This window comes from Saimiri boliviensis, chromosome 2 (assembly GCF_048565385.1).
Source record: "Saimiri boliviensis isolate mSaiBol1 chromosome 2, mSaiBol1.pri, whole genome shotgun sequence".
NCBI classification, from domain to species: domain Eukaryota; kingdom Metazoa; phylum Chordata; class Mammalia; order Primates; family Cebidae; genus Saimiri; species Saimiri boliviensis.
The window spans coordinates 92,427,586-92,448,854 of NC_133450.1; the positions used below are offsets into that span (position 1 = coordinate 92,427,586).

General features: G+C 49.1%; 1 protein-coding gene across 3 annotated transcripts; it reads left to right on the plus strand.

Annotated features, from left to right (window-relative positions):
* The first annotated feature begins 5,175 nt into the window (after nucleotides 1-5,175).
* On the plus strand, nucleotides 5,176-14,970 carry OTX2 (orthodenticle homeobox 2). Of its 3 annotated transcripts, none has more exons than XM_003930496.3 (5): nucleotides 5,176-5,279; nucleotides 5,430-5,493; nucleotides 10,070-10,285; nucleotides 11,291-11,466; nucleotides 13,321-14,970. In XM_003930496.3, the coding sequence occupies exons 3-5, from the start codon at nucleotides 10,189-10,191 to the stop codon at nucleotides 13,939-13,941; spliced, it is 894 nt and encodes a 297-aa protein (XP_003930545.1). In that variant the 5' UTR covers nucleotides 5,176-5,279; nucleotides 5,430-5,493; nucleotides 10,070-10,188; the 3' UTR covers nucleotides 13,942-14,970. The 3 variants fall into 3 exon arrangements, with proteins under 3 accessions (XP_003930545.1, XP_003930543.1, XP_010339360.1); XM_003930494.3 differs by having other exon boundaries at nucleotides 11,315-11,466; XM_010341058.3 differs by lacking the exon at nucleotides 5,176-5,279 and having other exon boundaries at nucleotides 5,406-5,493; nucleotides 11,315-11,466.
* The last annotated feature ends 6,299 nt before the right edge of the window (nucleotides 14,971-21,269 follow it).

The following is a 21,269-nucleotide window of genomic DNA, read 5'->3' on the forward strand; positions in this document are numbered from 1 at the left end:
TTTTCTTTGTTAATAAAAAATTTATGTTGCTATCTTTTGCATATGAAATATGTTTCAAACAAACAATTTCTATCTTGTTCTTTCCCCCATTCAATGTGAATTCTCTCATAGGAGCCACATTAGGGAATACTGTTTGAGAAAAAAACAAGTCAAATTCTTCTAAGTAGAAAAAAAAAGTTCCCAACAACAGCCAGACTTTTTCTTTGTAAGGCAACATCAGCTGGTTTCTTGTAGACATGATCTTTTCCAGGTTTTAGGTGTTATGTCTTTTAAAAATTGAACTCCCCCCCCCCTTTTTTTTAATCAACCAACCCCTTAAAATGATCTGCAAAGAGTGGGAAATTAGATTTTCGATTAAAACCTTATCCCATCTCGAAGGATTACTTCATATTGATTCTTAAATATGGCTACAATTGATGGACCCTAATTAAAAATCCAAAGGAAAAGTCTGTCGTACCCATATAAAAGAAGCTTTTCATATACGGGAAATAAAGCTTGTAAAAGGTTACAAATAAAAGATTAGAGATTTATCCAAACTAGTTTAAAGCTTCACTGTGGTTTTCTTTTCTTCTTTTTTTCCTTTCTTACAAAACCATTCCTGGGTCTTTTTTCCCCCAGTTTTAAATGAAGTTTGCAAACAGGCAAGATATTGGACTGTAATGGTTGTTTTATATCAGCTCTGTATGCTCAAGGCTGCTGCCTGCAGTAGAATTGATTTCAAGGAAACTTCAGGACCAGGAGATGAAAATTATGTAAACTGACAGCTACCACCCTTCATCAATCTATCCACATTCCCGTCCACACCCTTCTGACACACACACAGACACACACAAACACCCCACCTCACACTTCTCTCGGTCTCACATCCACACATGCCCTTCCTATCCCTCACCATAACCTTGCTCTACACACACCCTTGGTCCCCACACTCTCAGGGACAGATGCACAGCTCCCGGCTCACACCCTGCTCATAAATGTCTCACAGCCCCACATCTCGCACTTGTCACACAATCTTAATCCGTTTCATTCCGGAACAACATGGTCCTCTTTTCCTCCTTTCGCATTTGGAGTTTGCCTCCCTACTCTTTTATCGAGACGGCCCAATCCTATCTTTGAAGTTGTTTCTTTCTCTTACCCTCTTTTCTGAGGCAACCGCAATACAGGGAGGGAGAGACCCAAGCTTAATTTACAAGTGATCTGTTGCCTTATTTTTTCCCTTAAATTCTGTCTGCGTTGCCAATCTTAAATTCTTGTTTAAAAAAAAAACACTTAAATCCTTGTTTAAAAAACTAAAAGGTTAAGGTTAATCTCGTTAAAGTTTATATTAAAGACAATCTAACAACCTAATGAAAAAATGACTCCTTTCTGGATATTACGGTGCTTCTAAGGCAAAATGTAGTCCCTCTCTCTTCACTGAATTGCTGAAAAGATTGGAAATTAATGTTCATATTTCTGAAGTGTAAAGGAAGTCTAACTGGCTCCTTTCCCCCAAGAGGCTATGTTCTCACGGAATATGGGTTTTGTTCTTCTTTTTTAATTAGCCTGGAAGAATCCCGGGATGTCTTCTCTCCCCTCCCCCTCCCCCATCCCCCCCCCCCACCAAAGTTAATAAACTTGGAGGAAAGTTTGGAATATTTTAAACTGGCCTGGCTTGTGGGGTGGAGAAAGTGAGCCTAGTTAGTGCCACACATGCATCTTGATTTCAAAATATGAATATCACCATATTCTGGAAACTGCGTGCAAGCTCTGACAAATAATTTGATTCCCTTCATATTGATTTTCTTAATTTAGCTTCTGAATGCTTATATGTCATATGCATAGTAAAATAATTGTACAAGTGGCAATTATAAACCATCCACTTGTTAATGAAAATTGTTAAAAACACAAAGCATGCTACCATAAGTCAGATTCATAAAAAAACAAAAGGTTAAAGACACAGGACATAGAAAAAAAGTTAAACACAGATAGAAATACAATGAACAGATAGTAAGTAAATTGGAAGTTCAGGAACTTACTGAAACTCAAGAGTTAGACTTTTCATCCAAAGAGTCTTTTTCTCCCACCAAGCATCTAAGGTTTTCAGTAAAAGAGCCCAACCCCCTTCTCCCAAAGCCAGTGGCTTTTGTCCTGACCTAGAATAGGGTTTGTGGGGACTGTACCTGAGCCGGGCTGTCTGCGATTTCCAAATTGACAAGAAGAGACTGGAAGATAAAGAGCATGTTCTTACAGGTGAAGAGCAATTTTGCAACTTTTCCAGGCGACACCCAGGAGAAAGCTTGCCTGCTACCAACTGCTGCAGACTCTGGGCAGAATTCCTCTAGAAAGAAAAAGAAAGTCTTCTCCCCCCCTCCCTGTCTGCCTCCCTGTCTCTAGTTCTCTTTCTCCTCTCTGTCTGTCTCTCTCTCTCTCTCTCAGATCCAATCTTTTAAGAGCTTCAGCACATTGCTAAGCTAAAGGGAAATTCTCTTTGATAAAGCGGTGTTTCCAGCTTCTGGGTTTTAAAACCTAAATCTATATTCAAATCTGGCTGAAGGTGTGTTCTGGGATTTATGAAAGCCTCTTAAAGGGGTAAATTTACCAAACCGTGACAAAATCATCACAATCTTACTTTAGACATCTGAAGTGGATGAGAATTTTAAAGAGACCCTTGTTTATTTAACACTGTCCATTTCCAACTCGTAGTTTATTGGCCCTGTATTTCTGAGAAGTTATTAGACTAGAGGGCAAAGGAGAAGCCGGAGCTGTCTGCTGCCGGCCGCTGGAAGGGCAAAAGCCCTCTGACGCCCCGCCACACATAAATCTGCCCCTGTCGAACAGAACAGGGAGATTTTTAGGGAGGTTCAGCTGCCCCCGCCATCTGGGAGGATATCGCAAACCTCTACATCGGACTTGAAAGGTTTCCCTGGACACTGGACCCTACAGCAGATGGATCTCCCAATCCAAAATTTTTTACTTGGTGGAGATCATAAGCGCCTGTTCTGATATTTCTCCATCCCACCCCATCCCGACTGTCCCCAGGGCCTCCCTACGACCTTCCGCTCTGCCAAATTCACAACGTCCATTTTTCTTTTTCCGTTCTTTTATGCTTTAAACATCATTGTGATCAAACTAGGGGAAACGTCGTCTTTTGTAGGGGTAGGAAAGAGGCTCTGCTTGAGGCGATCGGGGTGTATTTGCCTTTCCTTCATCGAAAGCATCACAACTCTGACCAAGCGCACCCAACCAGTGCCTCCGACAGCCAGCGCCACTAGGGCCAAAACTCCTGGGGCATTAGTAACCCCTCCCTACCACCACCCCCATTAAAGGCTTGGGGGGAGGGGGCGGTCACCAGGTGTTTCAGTACAGTGGAGGTGGGGTGAGAAAAAAGATCGGTACAGATCGGTACTCACCCTCCCCCCCGCCCGGGCCCCCAGAAAGTCCTGACTCCTGGGAACGCGACAACCAGCGGGTCTCCGGACTGGAGCTGCAGCAGAGGGCCGGGAAGGAGCTGGGCGGGCCCCGGGCCGCTCGGGGACTAGAGGGACCGCCAGGGCCCAAAGCTCTAGAGACACCTGTGACTGGGGCCGCGGCCACGGAGTCCCCAGCCTCAGGCCGAGCCGGAGCCGGAGCCCAGCCCGGCTGCAGAGAGCTTGCTGCCTCGTGCGCACTCCCGTAATTCGTTAATTGCTGTAAATCCCAAGGACGGCCACATTTGATTACACATACAGTATAAGAACCGACAACAAAGCGACGAATTAATTACCAACTTCATTAACATAGGTCCCCAAATTAAAGGCAGCGAGCTCTTTCTTTGGGCCCACTAGCAGTGGTGGTGATGGTAGTTGGTGGTGGTGGGGGTTGGCGGGGTCGGGGTGTGGGGGGGTGTTCAGGAAGAATTTTATTTTTCTTTTCCTGCACTGGGTGTTGAGAAGGAAGAGCTGTTTTCTGCTCCCTCCACTTCCCCCCCCCCCTTATTCACATCCACTCAGCAATTCCGCTATCCCTCCCCGCATACTCTGCCCAGTCTGTTTTTGCTTTTCTAGGGACTCAGATCCGTTTGAAACCTGTCCGGTCTCTGATCTCTGTGCCAGGCAAAAAAGTTGGGCTGGAGGTCGCACTCTCTGGCTCGGGTCCCCAGCTCCCATCACTTCCCAGCCTCCTGGCTCTCCGCTCGGGGCTCGGGCGGCGCCAGCCCAGTTAGCTCCAGGCCTCGCAGTGTCCGGCGTTTGGTGGCGTTTGTTCTAATACAGAAACTGTTTCCAACGGGGGCCTTCCTCGTTCGCTCCCTTTCTCGACATCCTGTCGACCTCACACTCGCATCCTCGAGGCCTGATGTGGCCCCAGCTACTTCCCCTAAATGGGCCCTGTGATTTGATTCCCGGGTTCGTGTTCCCTACAGTCAGTCTTGGGCTTCTCAACTCCAGAAAACACCCAGGCGCCTACCAGAAGCCGGGGTGTCTCACTCAGGGATCATTTATTTGTATGTCTAAAGATATTTATAACGGGGTAGGAAAGAGAGAAGAGACTGAGTTTTAGAAAATAGTTTGTTCTTGGACTGGTGTATCTCTCTGTCTTCCCTACATGCCCACATGGCACTCCAGGCCTCCCTCTTTTGCCCTTTCTGGCCGTCAGCGTGCTCTGGCCCTGTTTGAGAAGGCATAGCAGTGTTTTTGAGTTTCAGTCTTACTTGCTTTCTGCCTCTCATCCACACCCTTACTGCTGGCCTTGAATGTGATAACCCAGTCACTCCCCCCGATCCCGCCCCCCGCGCTGCTCCAGCATTTACTTAAATATTTTTATCTTCCCATCTTACATTGTATGGGTTTCCTTTCTTCCTTTCCCTAAAAATAAAAAAAACACAAAGGAAAGGGGAAAGGAAATTTCAGAGTAAAGGAACCAGAGAAAAAGAGGGTAAGAGAAGAACTCCCTGTCCATCATTTTAATTATACAATTAGTTCACATGCTCCGGCCCATAATGTATATTTTAAGCGGAGCCCAGTGTCTTTAAAGAACATTCTGGTAATGTCGGAAGCCTGGATTTGTTGCCGGCTCATCCCCCGGTGCAGCAGCGGCCTGTTTTCCTCCCCCTGTTGTGTGTTTTTATTATTTTCCCTCTGGCTTAGATGTGTCAATCATTCTCTCCCTGCCATTGGTTGGAGAGTTTGCGTCAAAAAGTTGCCAGAGAGGCGCTTTCTCAGCAAATCTCCCTGAGAGCGGGACCGACCTCAGCTCCAACTCAGCCTCCACTGTGATTAAAAATAAAAATTGCTAGAGCAGCCCTCACTCACCGCATATACTTTGTATGTATTGCAGAAGGGCCCACGCGTGTTTAGAACTCTAGCCGCCTTCCTCATTTTTTGTTCTTAAAATATTTTTTTGGTTGTGTTTGACTTTTCATGGAAGGGTGAAGACTACAACGTTTCTAACTCAATACTCTTGATTTCTTTTAGGATAGCTGGCTATTTGGAATTTGAAGGATATTTGACTTTTTCTAACCTCCCATGAGGCTGTAAGGTAAGTGTCCGTCTGTCTTGTCTATCTATATCTACGTGTACCGGTGTCTGTCGGCCATCACCCCAGTACCTCCAACAGACCGACCGATGCCCCTGTGGGAACGTGGAGTTCTGTAGGCGGATGCATTATTTTCTCTTACAAATTTTGAGGCCTAACAACGATCGCTGCAAAAAAGAAATGTGATCTGGAGATGAGAGCGGGAGTGGGAGAGGCAGAGAGTGTGCTCCTGGGGGGGGTCGTCGCTTCTGCAAAACGTCTAAACGCTGCGAGTGTAATCTGGGTGTTTTGGACGGTTTTGTTTGTGGTTTTGCTTTTACGTCTCCGCCGTTCTGGGCTTCTCCCCGCGATCTTTGCGTTTTGGCCCCTAGATTGGGTTGGGGTCGTTTGGATGGATCCCAAGGACGTTTTTAGAATCCGAGACAAAACGATGCAGATGTAGCTAGATAGATGGATTGAAACAACCATAATAAAAAGTCAGGCGCCTCCTTGGGCTCGCGCGCCGGAAACCCGGTTGGCTTGCAGGTCTGCCTGGGCCAGGGGCCGCCGCTCGAGCCCCTGCCTGCCCCTGATGAACGTGAGCGGAAACCCGAGCGGATAACCGAGGAGGACGGGAGCGCTGGCTTGTCGTCCGCCCCGGCGCTCGCCGCTCGCTTTTTTCGGCCTCCTATCCCTCAGCCTCACGCAGCTCGGTTTTGTTTCTTCCAAAAGCTTCCAGGTCTCCTCTTTGTTTTTAAACACCCACCATCCCCCAAAACCAAACCACCTTGGGTTGCAATTACGCAGTCCCCCCACTCCCACCCCTGGTTGTCCTGATCCCCGACCCGGGTCACCAGGCCGAGCGAACGTGAAGAGTGGTTTTTCAACAGGACTTTGCCGGGCATGGTTCGCGGCCCGCCCCAAGTCGCCCTCCGCGCGCACCTGGGAAGGGCAGAAGTAGCAACGAGTGGCCCCTGCTCTGCCCGAGGCCGCGGCCGGGCCGAGGACGGGAATCCTCTTGCTGGGACTGCGGCCCTTCAGCTGTTCTCTGGCGGAGAGCGGCAGGGCTCTCCCGCGCGCTCCCGCACCTCCTTCCCAGGTTCAGGCTCGGGGACAATGAGGTGTCGTGGGTCGGGGCCGGGCGGGGGCGGAGGGGTTCGCCGAGGCCCAGCTTGTGCCCTGGGTCTGCTCAGTGAGAACCATCAGAAGGTCTCTGCCAGCTCCGGACCCGGGCGACGGGTCGCGCTGCAAACTCCCAAGAAGTCTTCGCTTTGCTGCGTTCAGGTGACTGTTGAAATCGATGCCCGATTTCGGGACCCATTTTTGGAAACCCAAGTGCTCCGTCAGAATTCCACCGACTTGGCGTTTGCCTCCTTCCCAGGCCGAAGTGGTACGCGGGGAGCGAAGGCCGAGCGGCGCTGACCCTGCGGTAGCGGATTGCTTGGGGAGGGGACGGGGAAGTTGCTCCTTGAAATTCTCCCCAGCATCCTGGGGCTTTGCGGGTCGGGATTTCTCCTGCTCAGCTCGAGACTTTTTCCAGGCACCAAAAGTTATTAGCACGAGAGAGGAGCAGGAGCGGAAACTCCTCCCCCCAGAGCAAGGTAGACACCCAGACCTCAGCGCTGCTAACACCGGGGCTTTCTCCCAAGGATAATTAATAGTCAAGGCCAACCCTTTTGGCACGTTTATTCCTCCCTCCCTCGCGGGTGGCAGAGTTGTTTGATTCCCCGAGGCCAGAAACTTTCACTCGAGTTCGCCGGAGAGAGGCCAGCGCCCGCCGTTTTCCGCGGTGCCCACACGTCTCCTTTTTCTTTCTTTCCTCCTCTTCGTCGTCTTTCCAGCCTCAGGCCAGTCGCCAGTCCGCGTCGTTTTGTTTCCTTTCCGTCATGCAGAAAATTAATCAGCCCGGACGAGAAGCAGAGCGGAGCATGGCGGCCTGTAATTAAGGGACGTGTGCCCCTCGGATTATCTCGTTAGTTTATCAAGAAAACATTTATTATAATTAATTCTCGGACGAGGTAATTATTGTTGAGCGAGGACACAGCAACTGGTAGATGGGCTTCTTGGAAGAAAAAAAAAAAAAAAGGCGAGGGGGGAGGGGGAAGCGACAGATTGCAGGAATTGACCGTTAGATATAAGGCTGCGCGGGCGACGCTGGCAGTGGAGCGGGACCTCGGGCGCCAGGCCTGCGGGGCTGCGGGGCTGCGGGGCTGCGGGGCTGCGGGGCTGCGGGGCTGCCGGCAGGGACACAAGGCCCAGGCACTCGCGCCCGGAGGTACGGTCGCCGACCGGCTGCCTGGACTCACCGCGTGACCGTGGTCAGCTTCTAGGTATGAGTTCTCCAGAGGCCACCTCGTGAGCAGTCACAGTGAGGCGTAGATTTTGGAAAAGTTATTTCTTTCCCCTCTTCTGGACTCTGATTCGAGAGGAAAAGGGCTTTGAAAGTTAGATGGAAGGGCCCATGCCTTCTATGCAAAGTGCAGACCTAGGCCGGCTGCGGAGAGAATCTCTTAGTTTTGGTTTTTGGTTTTCCTCTTTTCCTTTTAAAGGTGGATCCAGGAGCAAAAGTGAAAATAGTCTCTTCCGAGAATTGTAGCCATTTTTCAATGGTAAGAGCAAAGGAGCTCCTGGAAGGATCTCAGCCCGGGTGCTCTCTGTCGGTTACTGCTTTTTATGTTGGAATGTGCTACTTTATTGTACGATGTGTCAGGCATTTCTAATTGGGTGAGAGCTCGACATGTAAGAACATTTCCATATTTCTCATGGGTACATCTGATATGATTTTATGTTTCTCTATAGTACTGCAGTTCAGAACTTTGCAAGGTAGTACGATTAAACAAAAAGTTTCCAGTTTAGAGGCTGTTTAAACACATATATGACTGCTTTAAAATACAGTCATATACGTGTTTAAACAGCCTCTAAACTGGAGATTTTTGTTTACTTTCACAGCCTCCAAAGAACAGCATTTTGAAAAGAAAAGACCATGCAAAAATATAAAGTCTGTATTGTAGGGGCAACCAAATTAGTTTTACTGAGGATAATACAAACTCTTCCATGAAAGACATTTATAAAATTACATTAAATTAGATCTTAGGTTAGAAAAGAATGACTTTTGTGCTCCGAATTTAAATCAGACAGAAGTTAGCGAGTTTCATTTATGGACTTTGGTGCCTTGCTGTCTTAAACAACGTAAATATGAAAACCCGGAGTCCTTAAAACTCAGTAAGACCTTTATGTTGTATCCGCCATTTTGAAGCAATCTTTCATGGTGTCAAAGTTTCAAAGTAGAGATCCTTGCATATAAGTGCCACATTTTAGGAAAATAAAAGGCAGACTTGCAAACTGCCAGCCTATATTAACATCTACTTTGAATCTCTTTGCTGGGGTGGAGGGGGGGAGCTCAGCTGAAGAAAGTAAATAACTTTCCTCTTTCTTTCTTTTCTCCCCTTGAGCTCTTTTTCTCATAGGATTGTAGGGAACTTGAACGGTAGGGAGAAATTCTATTAGTTTCACAACTTGGGATATTTGCGTATCTACTTTCTTTAAAACTAAAATGTACAAAAGGCAGTTAGTGTTAACAGGAAACTCTTCTGCAGCTGCCGAGGACCCAAATGTCTGAAAATTTGCCTCCCGCAGGATCTGCAGCCTCCACACATCAAAATCAACATGGAAGCAGCTTGCACTACAAATGTGGGGCCCCATCGTTATCTGATTGGTGGGATTCTAACTTAACAATTTCTGGCAAGCCCTGTGCCAATCTTGAAGACTTTTTTGCAATATGTTTAAATATTTGATGGGTGTCTATTAAAAGTTAAATACTTGTTTGTTTAGCTTTCGTTCTTTAGACACATATAATCAAGGTTCTCCAAAACCCTAATAAATCTGTTACTTACCTCGAAATCTAATTATCCAGACTACTAATTAGGTGAAAATGATTACCGGAAATGACTTCAAATGTGGAATAATAGCGGTTGAGCAGTTTTTCCAAGTTTGTCATTTAGTAAGTTGGTATTTTAGATGTTAAATGCACTGACATTTTAGCTTCGCAGCAGTTGGAAGTGGTAAAAAGCTAAGATAATTAAAATCTCTGCCACGGAAAGGCAACAGTCTGGGGAGAGGTAGATTTCTTGAATTGTTTCTTTGTTTCTCACCAATGGGCTTTGTTATCAGCATTATTTATTTAGCCAAAGAGTTCTTTGTCTCTGCAAATGGCCCCAATCAAGTTTTGTTTGAGACAATTAGCTAGTGCCAGCCAATGAGTCCTATGCAAATGTAGGGATAGGAATGCAATGTGTGCATTTGAAGGCGTGGGGTTTTGTTCTTGGGGAAGGCAGATTGTAATTGCTTTCTTCGGGTACATTTTTTTAAATTTTGGGGTGGGGGTGGGGAAGACAGGTTTATCTGGTCTCCCTCCATCCCCTCTAGTTTCAGAGCAGCTGGGGGTGGGGGCGGGGATGGGGGGGGAGTGTCTGCAAGTCCTTTAAAAGCCTCTGCCTCGCCTAGCCCGTGCTCTTTTTAAGTTCGTGGTGGAACGTGGAGGAGCTGCCGCCTCCGAAGCAGTAAACCAGCACCTCTGTTTGTTTGTTTGCTTTGCCCTTAGTTCCACTGCTCCATTCCCACCCACCAAGGACTCTGAACCTGTCCACCCCCGGCGCATCAAGATCTTCCAGCTGGGGACCCCCGATTTCGGCCGACTTTGCACCTCCAAACAACCTTAGCATGATGTCTTATCTTAAGCAACCGCCTTACGCAGTCAATGGGCTGAGTCTGACCACTTCGGGTATGGACTTGCTGCACCCCTCTGTGGGCTACCCGGGTAAGTGAGCCCTGCTGCACTCCTGCACCCCGCTACCCCACGCCGTCCTCCGGGGAAGCAACACCCTATTTCCCTGGAACACAGGTGTTGGCAGTCACACTGTCCCCACCCAGCTTCAGGCTAGGTCTCCACTAAGTTTTCTTTCGGAGGAAGCAGCCCCCGGGCATTTACTGACTAAGCAGAGAACAGGGGTTGGGAGAAGTGAGTAGGTGGGTCTGCAACAGTTACAATCGCATCATTTGATTCTTAATTCGAGTAAATAAGGGATTGGCATCAGAGCGGGATGAAGAAGGTTACTGTCCTTGACATTTGTGCAAAAGACCCCTGCCCATATCTGGATGCCCCAGCCCTCAGAAGTGTCCTTTTGGAGAAGCTGAGCTTTCTCTCCGGAAGTCTTTAGGACCCTCGGGCTTTGCAGTTGTTCGGTCCAGGCCCGGGCCTTCCCCTCTGACTTCCAGGGCCTGCTTTAATCCCAAGAGGTGTGACTTCCTCCAAATGCGGATGCTTTCCTTTCCAATCAGATCTGTTTAAAATCCTCCTAGAAGGAAAAGTTGAATCAACTATGTCCCCATTTTAAAGATGGAGGAACAAAGGCCCTTGGTGTGCTAAAAACCCAGAGAGCAGGATTCAGACTTCCCCCATCGATTTGAACTGCCCGTCTGCCCTCGGAGATCCTTTGATTTCATGGAATAGCCTTTTTTGTGTTGTGGTTTGGGAGTTGATTTTTGGAGAAAAAAAAAAAAATTGGGGGGTGTCTTTTAAGAAATGTTTCATTGGACTTTCCAAGTCTGATTGGAGCAATCTCAACACCAGGAGGAGTGGGGAAAGAAGCAGCATGTGTCCTGGGTCCCCGGGGAGCAAGGCTGGGGAGGCGGTGGGAAGAGCATTGGTAGGCTCCCGGCTGAAGGGCTGTGAGGAGCTGGGGATTGCTGCGGGGTAGGGGGTAGGGGTGTCGGAGAACCCGCGGAAACGCCTTGACTGAGAAACTGCTCCCCCACCCTAAAGGGCCCTGGGCTTCTTGTCCCGCAGCCACCCCCCGGAAACAGCGCCGGGAGAGGACGACATTCACTCGGGCGCAGCTAGACGTGCTGGAAGCACTGTTTGCCAAGACCCGGTACCCAGACATCTTCATGCGAGAGGAGGTGGCACTGAAAATCAACTTGCCCGAGTCCAGGGTGCAGGTAGGGCAGATGCAGGCAGAGCCATGCTTCCTGACCATGCCACCATTCCCCAGAATATGGTGCTACGGAGAGCTCCAGGTCTTTGAGAGGACTGAAGGAAGGCTTGAAACTCTCCTTCACTCACTAAGGGGCCAGGAAACTATTCTCCTCCTGCCCTTTTTTGCCTCCCATCACCACTTAATCCTATAAGCAAGGGTCTTCAAGGCCTGGGTTGCTGGTGGAGGGAGACCCAGCCTAGAGCAGATTTCCAGAGTAGTCACATAGTATTGTAACCCTCCCCTATTCTCATGGACTTGTCTGAAAGCAGCTCAGCTCCTGGACAGTCCAAATATGTTTACAGATGAAAAAATAGAGTAAATGACTTGCTCAAGGTCTTAACTAAGTTTGGTGGCAGAGTCAGGGTATAGACGCAGCTGGTCTATACCCATTCTTACTGCGTTGATTTATTTGGTAAAAGCAGCTGGTGCTTTTACCAAATAAATCAACGCAATAAGAATGGATTTTCCTTGACTGCTTAGGGATTGAACAGAATTTTCTAACCCTGAGCCATTTAACAGATAAAATATCTACATAATGTCTCTAGTGCCACTGCTCTTGCTTTAGTTCCACTAAACTTGACCCGAAACTGGAGAGGGAAGGTCAACTCCAGCTTGCCTGGTGAGTGAGCCCTGTACAGAGTTCTCTGCAAAGTATTTAGCATGTAAACTACACATACACCTGGGCCTCTCCTTCAGCTAGAAGGTGTTTCTGAAAATGACAGACATCAATGTCAGCTGCTAATTAGGAAAGGGGCTTTTTCAGAGAAGGATGGAGGAAGTTTTAGCACTTCTAAGACTTGAACCAAAGTCCTCTGTGGGAGAAAATAAATGGCCCCGAATGGTTGGTGGTATTGAGCTTGGCCATGGTGGCATCACTTTTACCACAGGGATGGCACCCATACAGAGAGCTCATTCAAAAGTTCAGCTAAGGACCTGTCCTCCAGAAAATGCCAGTAGCTTCTCTTCTCAGCCCCCTCATACACCAATCATAGCTTCTTCATTGCAGAACATGAACAGGGCTGGGAAAGAGAATTGTCAAGATTGCAGCAGAGGATTAAAGTGGTAAGCCAGGGAACACAGCACAGGAGACTGAGTCTATGTGCTGAGTGGCTCTACTCTAAAGGCACAGACTCAAGTCTTGGAGACTAGCAGGTCTGTACTGCAGCTCAAAGCAGAGTACATATAAGTCCCTCCTTTTACCACAAAGAAGCTTTCAGCAAATAGTGACCTTCAAACCTCTTTCCTCAACAAGACTATGTCTTCCCCTTGGAGCTTTGTTTTGTGAGTCTAAGAGAGACAAAAAGAAGGGTGATGGGACCACCCAACCTCCATATTAGAAGTTGCTTCCTGGAAGATGAACTGTAAATGAATTTAGGCTGTTCCTGTTAGCATTTAACAGTAAAATTGCTTTCCCTCACTTCTCATGTATTTCCCTCCAAAAAGACATCAATACATTTTAATCCCCTGTGAGAGTGTTCCAAGATATAGCTGGGTCTATGTGTATGTGTGTACTCGAGGTGAAATAAGATAGGAAAGTGAAGCGGAGAGTTTCTAGCCATATGATTTGGGGGATTATCTTAAATTTTATTATTCCGGGCTAGAAATAAGGCAGTGGCAAGTGTTTTTAGACAGTCTCCCCAACTTTCTTACAAGTCCATGAGTTTGTGTGAGAGTGCCACCTAATAGGTCTTCAGTGGCAGGGGAAATTGTGTGTTCAGCTGATCTGTCTGTGTAAGATAAATGTATAATCTGGGAACCATTCTTGTCCTTAGGGAGTTACCAAAACTGTGTTAAAGACATTTCTTTCCCTTCCAAGGTATGGTTTAAGAATCGAAGAGCTAAGTGCCGCCAGCAACAACAACAGCAGCAGAATGGAGGTCAAAACAAAGTGAGACCTGCCAAAAAGAAGACCTCTCCAGCTCGGGAAGTGAGTTCAGAGAGTGGAACAAGTGGCCAATTCACTCCCCCCTCTAGCACCTCAGTCCCAACCATTGCCAGCAGCAGTGCTCCCGTGTCTATCTGGAGCCCAGCTTCCATCTCCCCACTGTCAGATCCCTTGTCCACCTCCTCTTCCTGCATGCAGAGGTCCTATCCCATGACCTACACTCAGGCTTCAGGTTATAGTCAAGGATATGCTGGCTCAACTTCCTACTTTGGGGGCATGGACTGTGGATCTTATTTGACCCCTATGCATCACCAGCTTCCCGGACCAGGGGCCACACTCAGTCCCATGGGTACCAATGCAGTCACCAGCCATCTCAATCAGTCCCCAGCTTCTCTTTCCACCCAGGGATATGGAGCTTCAAGCTTGGGTTTTAACTCAACCACCGATTGCTTGGATTATAAAGACCAAACTGCCTCCTGGAAGCTTAACTTCAATGCTGACTGCTTGGATTATAAAGATCAGACATCCTCGTGGAAATTCCAGGTTTTGTGAAGACCTGTAGAACCTCTTTTTGTGGGTGATTTTTAAATATACTGGGCTGGACATTCCAGTTTTAGCCAGGCATTGGTTAAAAGAGTTAGATGGGATGATGCTCAGACTCATCTGATCAAAGTTCCGAGAGGCATAGAAGGAAAAAATGAAGGGCCTTAGAGGGGCCTACCAACCAGCAACCTGAAATGGACAAACCAATCTACTTAAGATCCTGTCATAGTTTTAGATAATTGGTTTTCCTGATTTGCAAAGTAATCAAAAGCATTCTAGCCATGTGCAACCAAACACCACCAAAAATAAAATCAAACAAAACTAAGTTGTGAAGGAAGGGAGGGAAGATCATAGCCTTCTTAAGCAGAGGTGTTCCAGTGTTTTAGCCAATCCTTGGTTGAATCTTAGGAATGAACAGTGTCTCCAGCTCATTCACGTTTCATGACCAACTGGTAGTTGGCACTGAAAAAACTTTTCAGGGCTGTGTGAATTGTGCGACTGATTGTCCTAGATGCACTACTTTATTTAAAAAATAATGTTCATAAGGAGTCCATATGTAGTTTAAGAGACAATCAGTGTGTGTCTTATAAATGGTACATCTGTGGTTTTTAATCTGTGCTAGACTTCAAAACTGTGATCTCCTGTTATTGTATGCAACCTTGAACTCCGCCTCTGCAGGGGTTCTTCTGTGATTAAATAGGTTATAATTATAAGCAAAATTCAGAGCAACTGAGTACTGATCAAAAAAGATTACCTTTGGCTGGAGGTGAGCTGCACTGAAACTTTACGACAAAATGTCTCTGGACAAGGAGAGTGAGAGAAGAGAAGCAAAAGGACACTAATTCATCTGTAATTTACTGTTGGTAAGCCTAGCAGTAAAGAGACATTGGTCAATTGCCCTGACCCTGATGGATTATTAAACTGAGATCATTGTCGTTTATGCTTGCAGATGTTAACTGGAAAAGTTATATATGCATAAACCTTTTCTTCCTGGATTTGGCAGATATGTATAATTATATTAAAATGGTTCTAGCACAACATTGGGTCCAGTTTAATTTTACACTACTGTTTACAAATGAGAAGCCAACATTCAGCCTCTCCTTCCCAAAACACATTTTTCTTAGGGCAGAGAGGAAATTAACAAACTTATTTTTACTTTTTTTTTTTCTTGGCTAATCTATGGATAAACTAGATATGAATGACAGTGGCATGTAGACTGTTTGTGACTTTCATCAGGATTGCTCTGAAATTGAGTTTGGAGAGCCTAGCAATCAATAGGATCTCGTTCTTTCTTTTCCCTCCCTGCCGCAAACCTGAACGATTTCTTAGGCACTTTATTAGTATGTTTTAAAATAGATCAAATTTTTAAGAGGGAGGAGGAGAATTGGAGTATCTCTGAAAACATGAGAATGACAAGAATTTCTTGTTTCTATTCTCTTGATTTGGTTAAGGGGATCTTTTTTCTAACTTCCAAAAAATCTGAGGTAAACATGAGAGGGAGTGTAATCAGAATCTGAAAGCAATTCAGGCAGAAATGATTTCTGAACAAAAGAGTTTCAGAAAAGTTTTAAAACCTATAATTTCAGTAGCTGAACATAAGGCACCCTGGTCAGTTTTTTTTTGTATGTGTGTGTTTAAGAAAGTGCCGAAGGGGAAAAAAAATGGGTCCCTTTTCAGTTGTACCTGCATTTTGTAAACCAGTCACCAGAAAAGACAAGTGGGCCAATGATCACGGTGCTCCTCAGGTAAAAGCAATATTTAATTTCATTTTAAGCTTCTTAAGCTCTTATATTTGACCAAAATTAAGTGACTCTTGATTGTAACGTTTTAAATGAAGGTTAGCAGTTGCAACCATTTTGTTTTCTGGCTATTTCATTTTTCCGGTCCCTGCTGCGCATGCTCCCTTGAACTCTCTGTACTCTTTCCTAGTAAGTACAGTAATTGGTTCACTGGCAAAAGAAATGCAACAGTTTGCAACCAACATTTGAGGCCAAATTTGATCGCAAGTTTTCAGTATCCATTGATAACCTTCAACATAGCGTAGTTTACACCAAGTTAAATTGGGACCTGAGTCATTGCTTACAGGTTTGCCCAGATTCAGGGTCTTAATCTCCCAGCTTTTCTTCTGCAATAGTAATGCAGAACCAAAATAACCATTTTCTTCCATTGCCTTCAGTATGCAGGATGTCCCGCAAGGGGCGGGGAAAGATTGCCCTTTCTTTAAAAACAATAGTGACGATGAACATTGGGCTACTCAGCAAACAACGCAGTTAGCAGTTTCTCTCCTGAAACTTAAAAAAAAGGTCAGAAAGAAGAGGCACTGGGCACCCTCTGAAACTAGTTTTTTCATCACCTCTGCACGACTTCGCTTAACGAAGACCACGCAGTTAAGTACCTTTGAATCGAAGGCGAAGTAAGAAATGAATTCCCCCTGACGGAAGGCAGCGGAGGGAGGGAAGGAGGCGGGGAGCGAGCAATGGCTTAAAGACATCCAGAGAGTTCCGATCTCCACTCCTAGTCAAGACCGGTTTTAATGAAGTTAATAAGCCAAATAATGGTGATGCTTGGTACCGAAATGACGCCGTCCTCCAAAGGGGTCAGGGAGCTACTTCAGCTGCGTATCGGCAATTAAGACAGCGGCCATAGAAGCTTCGTTTTGGAGGACCGGTCCTGATGGGGGTGGGGGTAGTTGCTTTACAAAGATCTCTTGCCCCAAACCTTTATCTTTCCCACAGAAATTCTTGGCCCTTTGTATTTCACCTTGGGAGTGTTTCTTTCCTTCCCAGATAAGAAGAGAAATTCAATCAATTCAATTGAGTTCCGGCTTTCGAAACCTCCAGGTTTTAGATAATGGTGGGTTTCCTCAACCCTTGTCCCACACGGTGCCCGCTAATCCGGTTTCCTGGGGATGTCCCCCCAGGCCCGCACGGCCGCCGGCACAGGCGCAAGACGCCGGGAGGCTGCGGCGAGACCGCCTGAAGGAACGTGGTGCCCCGCGGCCCGCGCCCTCGGCTTCTGGCTAAAGAGCCGGCTTTTCTAACTCCTCAGTGCCCAGGCGGAGTTACCGGGGAACAGTACTCACATCCCTGCCTCGAGACTCCCCAGCCTGGCACCGCCCACTGCGCCCCATTCACAGCCGGGCGGGCCTGGCCCGGGCGAGACTGAGGCTCTTGCCTCGCCGGGTGTGCCTGATTCTCTCGGGGCTGGCTCGGTCCCTGGCCCGCACCCGGGACCTCTCCTGAGCCGCAGCCCGTCCCTCTCACCCCCACCCCCCCGGGCCTCGTCCTCAGGCCTCGGCGGCGCCAGGGCCCGGGCATTGCGGGCCGCGGCAAGGCCCGAAGCCGGGTGGCGAGGCCTGTGCGCCCGCGGGAGTGCGCAGCCAGCCGGAGCCGCGCGCGGGCCCCGCCCGAGCCCCGCAGTCAGGCCTCCAGGTCCGCTGCGGGCCGGGGCGCCCGTCGCTGGGAAACCTCGCGGCCTGGCGGAGGGCAGGGGTCAGGCAGGCTTCGAGGATTGGGGGTGGGGTGCCCCAGCGGAGAGGACAGCGCCCTGCACCCCAAGGAACTAAAACCGAGACCGACGGAAGGGACAGCGAGGTGGGTCCACCGGCGGGGGAGAAGGGGCCGGGACGGCGAAAGCAAGCCCGGCGGGGCCCGCGGCCGTTAGCTTCCCAGTCTCCCGGGAGGATGAGCCGCAGACGGCTGGGGAGGGGGCCTCTTCTCCAGGCCGCGAAGGGCGAGGCCGCCACCGCGGGGGCTCCCGCGGCGTCTGCGGCCTCCTGCGTCCCGAGCTGAAGGGACCCAGCTGGGCCTGCCTCGGGACCCTGGGGATCCTCCCAGGAAAGCCGGGTACCTCGGCTACTGGGTTTGGGGGAGTCTGGCCCTGCGCTGGGGGCTCCCCCGGCACTAAGCTGAGGCCTTAGGGGAAGCCCTTGCCATTCCTAGTTTCCTTTGGCTCATCCTCTCTCTCCTAGTCCTCTAGATAGATAAGTATATTTTTTTTAACTCAGTGCCTACTTCCTTTTCGGACCCGTCGCAGTACTCAGCGGCCCTGAAGGCCATAGGCCAGCTCTGGAATGGGGAAGCGGTCCCTTCGGCGTCCCGGGCAGGGCCAACTTGCCTGGCAGCCCATTCCGGTTACCTGCAGGACAGGGGCCGGCAGTCACGTTCCCGCGGCCACTTAACCGGAAGCAGCTAGCCCTGGCGCGCACACCACATGTTCGAACCCGCATCTCACACCCAGGGAGAACGTCTCTGTTGTTACCCGGACAAAGCTGTAACCCAAAATCAGGCGTGCCAGTGCTAGGTGGTGGTTTATTGCATACAGAAAGGTGTTTTTAATCATGCAAAAGACGAACACAAAGGAGTTAGGCAGGAGACCAGCGCATCCCATGCAAAGGAAGCAAACATGGTGGAAAACCAGAATAGGAAGATACAGGATCCGAGTCAGCCATGACTTCCGCCTGGGTTTTTGGCTTTCTTCGAGACCTTTAAGATGACCAGCTATCTCTCTCCTTTTTGTTCCACAAAAGGGTCCAATCCCCCATCAGGCATCTGCGTGCCCAGATTTGTGACCAGGTGCCCTGAGCACCTCTGATTTTCTCTTCTAAACCGCCTCAGCCTGTCAGCGCAGGGTGCTGTGATAAAACCTGATTCCCCTAGTCGCCCCATTTCCGCCCTTGGGTTAGTGTGGCAGAAAAGACCGGCAGCCCCTGGGACTTTCACCTGGAATGGGGAGAGCAAAACCCCAAACAAAACGCATCCCCATGTTTTTTGGTATTAGGCTCTGAAACTGCACAGATTATAGGATTTGTCTCGGACAGAATTAACATTACATGTGAAACCGTGGTGCTCCGGTGTATTGAGACATGTTGTGTAGGATTGCTTGGAGCATCTCTTTCAAACTGTTAATAGCAACTTGAGACCTTCAATAATAATGTGTGTGGTGGTGGCGGGGGACGGTGTTTGCTTTTTGTTTTTTTACCTGATGGAAACCAAATCTAGGCACTATTTGGAAAGGGTAGTTTTTCTGATGGAAGCAGTTGGAAGGACACGGAACCAAATGGGGAACTAGAGGAAGTTTCTGTATACTGAAGTGGCTGTAAAGGAGGGAGCAGACCTGCGTTTCAAAGGCCTTCTACCATGCAGCAGTCCTCAAAACCAAGGGAGACCCACCCCCCTCCCAATGCTAAAGAGAAACGGCCAGACTTCCTCTCTTGCAAGCAGTGTATTTTAGTGTAAAAACCAACCTGCTGTCGACTGCAAACAAACAGTAAGCAAACTCAAATAAGGGATCCCTACCAAGTCCAACCCATTTGGTCAAAGATAACTGCAGGTGCCGGGGAAGCCAGGCTATCACTAGGGGGAGGGGCGCTTCAAATTTTGTTTTTCTCCTAGAGGGCAAGTCAAACAGCGTGAGGTCTATGATTCACTTTTATTCCTTAATCTCCCCACCCCTTTTAATTCTTAGTGGAAACACGGTATTTTGCGGGGGTGGGGGGGGGTGAGAAACAACACCAAAACAAATCCCACTGAAAATATAATGGTAAGTGGGCAAAGTTTGGATTGACTTCTGTTTCAGCACCACAAGGAAAAAAGATAGTCAAGAATCAGAATCCTCTGCTACCTTCTCTACTGCTCCTGCCTTAATTTGCCTACTGCAGGTGTGCAAAGGGGGCCTTTCGATTAAGAATTTCTTAGTCTACTTGACATCACTAGGTGACATTTCCAGCTGAAGGCTTCTTTAAAAATAAGCTGCCAGTTTCTAGTAGCCATACAATTGTCGATTGCTTTTTTGTTCCCCTGGACTCCCCATTAAAGGACTTGCAAATGCTGCCTTCAGGAGCCACAGGCCTGCTCCCTTCTATCTCAGGTTCCCCACATATAAGCTGGAAAGTACTCTTTAGAGTCAGGTCCTTGGTGGGGTGAGGAGTCTCTCCCTTAGGTCTTGCCCCTAATCTCCCGAATGAAATCTCTTGAGGCCTTAGGCTACAAGGAAAGCAGAAAATCACTCATCATAGCCCTGAGTTGTTAAAATCTGTTCCTAGAACCAATAGTCACATTTTAGGATCATGGACCATTAATAAAAATCTCCTTAACATTCAAATGGCTCTAAAATGCGTTGATAGCGGATTACTGGGGCCTAATGGACGTCGCGTGTGATAACGTGGTCTCTGAGTAGCGGAGGTTCTGGAGTGGGTGTCTGACCACAGCTACCTGATTATCAGCTTACAGCCAACCCAGTTTTTAGCGGCGTTCTGTCCAGCAGATCCAGAGACTTCTGTGTTCTTCGTTTAATCGGTGTAACAACCTCATAGTGTTCCGCAAAGGAGACAGAAAAACCTGCCTGTAGGCTTGGGGTGACTTCCGAACGAAAGGTGGGCGGGTCGCTGGCCCATGCCCCTCTCCTCCCTGGCCTTCATGGAGCGATGCCCGAAAGGCCGTGGCTCCGGTAGATGGAGACCTTCGCCCCGGACGCCCCCGGTTGTCTTAGGTTGGGGCCTTCTTCGCTGGGCCAGCGCGCCTCCCAGCCTCGGGCCACCCCGGAGTGCAGTCCCTGAAGTGGCTGCTCGGCTCCCCCTCCTTTAGAACCCGACATGTCCGGGAGAGCTCGCGGGGCTCTCCTGCCCGCGGTGGGGAAGACTGCTCCAGTGCGCGCAACCGACAGCGCTAAGGACCCGCTGGCAGTGGCCGGGAGGCAGGGCGAGTCCCAGGGTTTCCCCAGAAATTTTGACAAAGGGACAGTACTCCCGATCTGTACCCCCACATCTCACCCAAGAAACTAAGCCAAGGTCCCGGAAAGCTAGGCCTTCCCTGGCTGTGGGGTGCACACCTGCATCACCCCGGGGGCCTGCCCTCCCCGCGCCCGGGGTCCCCTGGTCAAGTCGTTTGGAGATTGCGGAGAGACTCCCGGGGAAGGCGGGGAGTCACCCAGGAGGCTCGGGGGCAGCTTTCCGGCCAGCGGCGGGGGACGCTGGGCCCACCGCCCCCCCCAAGCCTGCGCCTCCGACGGGGCCTGAAACCCGCGGCGCCGAGAGCCCGGCTCGCGGCCGCACGTGGCGGGTCCCCTGCGGCGCGGCGGCGGGGGGCGAGCGCTGGCCCGGCGGGTGCGAAGGCCGGAGCCCCGGGGCGGCCCTCTTCCCACTCCTCTGCGGCCTTTGTGGGGGTCAGAGTGTGGTGGGTGTGGGTGTCACCACGCTGGGAAGCGATGCGGGCGCTCCTCCCGCCGCGCTACGGGACGGCGGGCCCCGAAGTCCGGGCTTCCTCCTGACGCGGGAACTGAGACGGGCTTGGCCTCGAGGCGCCCGGCCCGGAGTGCCTGCCTCCCGGAACCCGGTGTGC